Source organism: Sorghum bicolor, chromosome 10 (assembly GCF_000003195.3).
Source record: "Sorghum bicolor cultivar BTx623 chromosome 10, Sorghum_bicolor_NCBIv3, whole genome shotgun sequence".
In the NCBI taxonomy this organism is placed as follows: Eukaryota; Viridiplantae; Streptophyta; class Magnoliopsida; order Poales; family Poaceae; genus Sorghum; species Sorghum bicolor.
Genome location: NC_012879.2, coordinates 49,709,018 through 49,716,324, shown reverse-complemented (window position 1 = coordinate 49,716,324; position 7,307 = coordinate 49,709,018). Strand labels below are relative to the sequence as shown.

General features: G+C 43.0%; 1 protein-coding gene across 1 annotated transcript; it reads left to right on the top strand.

The window, feature by feature from the left end:
• LOC8061978 lies at window positions 535–6,857 on the top strand. Its single transcript, XM_021448936.1, has 6 exons — window positions 535–921; window positions 1,049–1,232; window positions 2,048–2,616; window positions 4,087–4,371; window positions 4,505–4,612; window positions 5,628–6,857. Exons 1-6 carry the CDS (start codon window positions 736–738, stop codon window positions 5,715–5,717), a joined length of 1,422 nt encoding a protein of 473 aa, XP_021304611.1. The 5' UTR covers window positions 535–735; the 3' UTR covers window positions 5,718–6,857.

Genomic DNA, 7,307 nt, shown 5'->3' with positions numbered 1-7,307 from the left:
AAGACGAATACTATAGTAAAATCATCTCTCTGCAAATCCATTTCCAAGAGCAATTGTGTTAACAAAATCACCCTAGAAATCCATTTCTAAGCCTCTTAATGAAATACAGGCGAATGATCCAATCACGAAAAAAGAATTTCATTTCTAAGCGCAGCTGAATTAAGAAAACCACTTGTAGCAATCCATTTCCATGGACGGGTGAGTTAAGAAAACCATCCATAGAAATTCATTTCCAAGGGCGGTTGAGTTAAGAAAACCATTGTCCTAATGAGAAATGGTTTATTATTATATGAGCAATATCTATAAGAAATCGTATAAAAAAGTATCTGTATGAAATCCCTATAAAAAAATATCTGTAAGAAATCGGAGCTGTTGGTAGAAAAATATTGTGCAGAGTAGTGATAGGTGGATGGACGGCGAGGGACAGCATGGTCGTCTAGCGTGTGTCCAAAGGTGTTTCGTGTGTACATAGGTGACCTTTTTCCTTTCTCTCTCTATCTCTTCTTCAGTTAAAGCCATCAGCACATGGAATTCCTGTCCCCAAATCTTTATTAATTACTTCCCCATAACCCCCCCTTCTCTCCTTCCTCCTCTTTTCATTCCCTTCCTCTCGATCTCGTTTCTCTCCAGGCTCCGGCGGCAGCGGTGTGCAGCAGCCCGTCTCCCTCTCCTCCAGCCCTTTGCATGTGATCATGCACGGGCTGAGAAGGTAAAGGGTGCGGTGCTACTGCTCATATGGGCTCTTGGCAGCAAGGAGAGCTGCAGGGAGCAGCCATGGATGGTGCAGCGGCGGCGGCGGCGGCAACCGGTAGCGGCGGTGGCGGCCACCGCCGCATGGACTCAAGGATCGAGGAGCACGGGAAGTACCTGTCGGAGTCGAGCTGCTGCTCACAGTGCGGCCACAAGACCGAGCGGAAGCTGGTATATATATCACTCACAAGTCACAAGCACGACTGGCGACAACTTTGTTAGGTTTTGATGTAGAATAGATTTGATGAGCTAGCTAGCTTCGCTGTGTGACGATGACGATGCATGCATGTGTGTGTAGGACTGGGTGGGGCTGCCGGCGGGGGTCAAGTTCGACCCGACGGATCAGGAGCTGATTGAGCACCTGCAGGCCAAGGTCCGGGCTGCTTCTGCGGCGGCGCCGTCGCACCCTCTGATCGATGAGTTCATACCCACCATTGAGGGGGAGGACGGCATATGCTACACCCATCCTGAGAGACTGCCAGGTGATCCAATTAATTTTAGCTAAATTTATCATCAGCACAGTTCCATTCCATGGGTTGTTATATTGATCTCATCAGTGTGTATGTATATATGTGGTGAAGCCAATTTCTTCAAGAGGGGATTCTTATTTTGTTCCCCTATATATCTCATTATTCTTTGATCAAAGAATTTCCCTCTGCCTTTCTTTGGATACAATGGTTTTGTTTTTTTAGTTTTGCGCTTGCTGTTTTTCCCCCATTTCAACTTAAAGTAGTTTCCGTTTTCCAGATTTTTCGTTACGTTTCAAGTATTTTACTCTTTGCTATTTCTGCATTTGTTGTATATAATTAAATGTTGCTTAATCGATACGCGATACGCGTATAATTCTCATTCGTCGTATATACGCGTATAATTCCTATTTATTGCGCACATTATTATTAATGGTGTAGATTTGCATAGTGACGCACACTGTCTATATGAAGAAAAAGATATATTGCGCATACAAATCTTCTAGCTAGTACTGAATCTTCATGTACGACATTAATGTTTTGTTGTAGCGCATATCGCACTCTCTCCTCGTCCATCTCTAGAATGAAACGTGACATGGGATCTGCCCCTATCTTCCAAAGTTAGGTTTTGTCATCCTCTCAAGGTTGTTATATCCTCCAACAGCCAATGGCTAGTTGCATCATCACCCCTCCCCCTTGTCCCAAAGTGAAACAACCAACCAGACATCTGTTGGCCAGCTCTCTCTGACACTGAAGGTCTATGCATTTGCACCTACATATTCATGCATGCACACGCTGACATCCATCTATATCCATGGTCATGCATGCAGGTTTGACAAAGGACGGCCGGAGCAGGCACTTTTTCCACCGGCCGTCCAAGGCTTACACCACCGGCACTCGCAAGCGCCGTAAGATTCAGCCGCGGGCCGCGGAGTCCTCGTCGTCCTCCGCCCTGCCCGCGCAGCAGCAGCAACAGCAGCAGCGGAGCGAGACGCGGTGGCACAAGACCGGCAAGACGCGGCCGGTGGTGGTCGCCGGCCAGCAGCGTGGGTGCAAGAAGATCCTGGTGCTCTACACCAACTTCGGCAAGCACCGCAAGCCCGATAAGACCAACTGGGTGATGCACCAGTACCACCTGGGCGACAAAGAGGAGGAGCGCGAGGGCGAGCTCGTCGTGTCCAAGATCTTCTACCAGACGCAGCCCAGGCAGTGTGGCGTCGCGGCGGAGCCTGCCGTCGCCGCCGCCGCCTCCTCTGACACAGTGGAGGAGGCTGCTGCTGATCCACCTTTGCCGCCGGATGGCATGGTAGTACCACCGCCAGATGTCGCCGGTGCCTTCCACGGCGCCGCTGGCATTGATGAGTTCAACTTTGCGCAGTTCAGGAGCAGCTTCGAGGAGGTGTGTTTTCTAACAAGCACCATTTCGTTCTAAAGGCCCTAGCTCTAGTTTACTCTTCTGTTGAGTTCTTTTCCTTTCATTAAGCTTGCCAAATTAAAAAGAGAGGAAGTGACTGGCTAGTGAGCACTGGGTCAGATCTTCACTTGAATCTTACTAGTAGATAGGCAAGGGCATCGGAGTGCACTTACCCACCACACGTCGGTTACAGTTTCTTGGTTCGTCTAGCATTTAACATTTGAATAGATAGCTGTTAATTATTCAAGTCGTGTTTAATTAAGATTTAAGATAAATATATAAGAAACAGATCCCACATATATATCTTCAAGAAAGCAGGGAAAAAATCATAAATTCATGCTCACATTAGTCTTAGCTTATATAGATGTCAAGATATGAAAACAGACCACGCTCTTTTGGCTAATGCAGCTAGCTATTTTGTGCCGAAACCACAAATAATGTCACTTCTGAGGATATGTGGTAGAAATAGGGTGTGATCCTTTTGTTTTGGGAGGGTGTACGTTTTCAATGCAAATGTGCTTTCAGCTTGGTCCGATCAATGAATGGTAGGGTGAGAAAAAATTGTGCAGGATTAGCTAGAGGATTAATTGAGAACTGAGGTCTCACCTAAAATTGATGGGCGTGTCTGACCAGCATGAGAAGTAACTAATAATCAATTATTTCCATGTAATTTATTTTGTTGAAACAAGAATAAACTTGACATGAAAGCTCTATACAAGTACTCCATATTGTGCACAATCAAATTCTGGAGTGCTGTACGGTGTCGTTTTTTTTCTTTCAAAAAGCAATCAACCTCGTCGAGATAGCTAGTATAATCAGATCGTAGCATCTCCAAAATTAGCTCAGCACGTAATCTACTTTCCTAATTGGGCCACCTTCCCTATCTACCGATGTCCAAATAGAACAGTTGTGACTCACTACATTGAGTCATAATTTATGCATGGTAAAAGTTGTTGAATATGCATGCCCAGTTATCAGCTAAAACAAATAAGAAGCTATTAATAAAAGGTTGTAGCTGATCTAAACTAGCAATAATCTATTATCTGCCTCAACCAGCTAATAGTAACTAATAATGGTGTGCAAATGACCCATAGTTATCTATATATAAGCCGAGTGATCGAAACAACCCTCAGGTGTTTTATTAGCCAGCTTTTTAATAGATACAATTTTTCACAGTCTGTAGCTAATCCAAACATGACCAAATTAAATACTCCACCAATTGTCTGCCCATGAAATTTCTCCTCACTTTTTTTACTATCAGTATGCATGGAACATATATATATAGATGAAGCATAAAGTTAGCACTATGTGTCTATGTTCATTGTAAAAAGCATTTGGTATTTTTTTATCTGATTTGGTATGTTAAAAATTAAGACAGCCTAGATTGGCAAAAGTAATCAGTAGAAAATTACTAACTATAGTTTGCAAATATTAACATGAACAAAGTGTACACAGGTGGACGTGGGAGCATCATCAGTTCAGATTTCGGTGAGGGATGATGAGGAAGTGCATGCTGGGCATCCTAACCTTCACCAGGAGCATAATCTTCACCAGCATCAATTTGGCAACCAGGAGCAACGACAGCGCATGGCTGCAGCTGCTGCAGCATTCCACATCAACACACCAACGGAGCCTATCACCACGATGATCACCTCATCGACGGTGGTTCACCATGGTTCTGCCGTACTTCAACATCCAGATGCATATGGACATGGCACGACTTATCGTCGTCATCAGCAGGTGGTAGATTGGCATAATATAGTAAAAAAATCATGATCAATGTTACTTTTTCACATTTTTGACAATTGATGTTATTGCTTAGTGAATATTATTGATCCCATTATTTGGTTTGATTTTTGATCAAACGAACTAGGATGATGAGCAGCTACACCAACAACCTCAAAGTTTTGATGGACGGTCAACTGCTGGGCTTGAAGCGGTGATCATGGGATGTACTTCATCAAGGAGGTCCAAAAGAGGGGTAAGCATACACACACATATCAATAATGGCTCACAAATTGATGGAAGCATATTTATTTTCTTTTTATATATCACTGGTGTCGTTTACCTTTTTTTCACAACATAGTATGGACGTAGGCATCACATATGCACACGCACATGCTCTTATATATGAATGCATACGTGCACATTAACGTCAATGAATGCTTATGACTGACTAGTGTAGATATGGAGATTATTAAACAAAGTAACCACACTAGGTTTATCAATGTCGTCTGGCATGTTACCACTAAAAAGAAAAATAATTAGACAAATTACAAGTACCTTTGCCAAGTAGAAGAGTTCAACTCCAAGGGCAGACTCCTTGATAAGGAACCTAATAACAATCTTAATTAGCTAGCTATGCACAGTTAGCATAATTGTACCTATTCAGACAATATGTGAAACTCCTATGGGCACAAGGAAGGAAGTGCTATTGTCTCTATCCAAGTCTATGAAAGAAATTAGCAAACCATTTGTCAAAAAATTAATAAAACTTAGTTGCTACCCTCAGTGATTAAGTATAATATTTTAGGATATGTTTACTTTATCTATCCCTGTATTTTAAAAAATGTACGTTCATATACAAATTAATTATATGTGCATTGATCGCAAATGGTGTTTTGATTATATAAAAATAACATGTTCAATTTTTTTTAAAAATAAATTAGATAATTGTTCATTCTTACGGTAAATTGAATCAACCAAAAAAGTAAACCTACTACCCACGTGTATTTCAGGGATCATTCTGAATTTGAAAGTGTCACTTTCTAAGAGAGTACAAAAATGTGTAGTCAAAGCTAAAATATATAGATCACTGACACATTAAGAACAATTTACTATTATCGGCGGTAGTATTACTATATACAATTTGAGGATTAGAGAGGGAGTAATTAAGGAAATCAATTTGGCTCCTCTTTTTTTTTCTTTGTTTGCAGAAGAAGTTGAACCTTCCATATAACATTTATTCATATTTCTACGTCTTCTTTTGCATACAGGAAGCATCTGGTTCAGGTGGTAACAAGGAGAGCACTGGATGGCCGTACCAATCCTTCTGGCCATCTGACAGTCAGGATCATCATGGGTAGAAGAGCAGCAAACATCCCTGCCACCACCTTGAGTTGCATGCAGTGCGGCCAACCTTGGAGAGGCAACCAAAAGCAAACCGGAGATCCTGACATCATCATTACTACCATGATATGATCATCATATATAAACCTAATAAACCGCCGTACCATATATATAGGCTTACAATACTTTAGCATGACTGGCTTCCAAGAAGCAAACAAAAGGCAAAGTTATATCGTCAGAACAAAATACAAACCCAGCTTTTTTTGCCCCTCTCTCCCTCTCTCTCTCTCTCATGCTTCTTTCTCTTCAACCAATGCGTATGGATAGCGTACGGGATGGAAGCTTCATTTGAGTGCTCAAATTTACATGCATGTCTCTAAAGAGACAAAGATGATATTGGAGGCTAGCAAAAGCAAAAGGGAGAGAATCAGGAAAAGGAAAGCAAGGGGACATAAAACAAAGGTGACGTCACATGAGAACGGTCAGTTAACCGTCGGTTGTGCACAGTGGTCGATGCAAAATCATCACCACAATCATGGTTTCATCCTGGCCTTTCCTTTTCCCCCCTTAAAAAAATATTGTTACTATAGTTTAATACTCCGAAGTCAGAATACATACCTTTATACATTTATGCATTGCTTTCTTGTTGTAGTTTGTGTGCACTGATGAGTTGCGTAAACCATTTTCTTTTTCTTTTCTTTTTTATGCCATTTTTTTTATAGATGTCCATGAAACCCAAGGCTTGACAGTCCGGCATGAAGCCTGTTTTTTTTTGGCCCCACACAAGCATGGTCTGGCTTGAAGGAGGAGGCCGTGCTTGGACCTTACCCTAGGCACGACTTGCTTGGCATGGGCCCATGTCGTGTCGTACCACGTCGTGCAGTGCTGGACGGCCTAGATGGACATCTATATTAGTATACTAAGCAAGAGCAACTTGAGGGGCTACATGCCTTTGGGAAAATATACAAAAATCTTAAGGTCCAATTGTAAAGCAGCTTATGATGTCATGGGATTTGATACCTGTCACACCCATATTTTAAGAACAAAATAGGATGCATAAAAGACTCATATGTGTCCCAGAAACAATCTGTCGGTGTTTTATCCCCCGGGGGGTCACACCAACGAGTGAATTTGTATGCGTGCTCCCCTTTTCCGGATGGTGATGCAAGAAAACGCAGAGATTTATCCTGGTTCAGGCAAGAGAAGGCCCTACGTCCAGTGGGGGGGGGGGAGAGTTTGTATTATCTTGCACCTAAGTGCTTGTACAGGGGTGAATACAAGCGTGGAATGAAATGTGTCGCTCTACTATGCGTGTGAGTGTGGCCTTGTGTCCTAGTGTCGTTCCCCTCTTCTATTCCTGAGTCTCTCCTTTTATAGCTCCAAGGAGAGACACAGGGTACATGCGTAGACGTTTAGAGTAGGGGTCGTTAGCCGCATGGAGCGCCGACCTATTCGAGGTTCCTGTGCAGCATGGCCTCGAGCCGTCCCATCCTGATAGCCCGGTGATGATTACGCGTGCTCCTGCGTTCTGCCCTGGGTGCCGCCTTGCACTGTTTCTGGGATCGCATGTCTGTACGATACGGCGGCGAATTCGGCAGGGTAGCTGT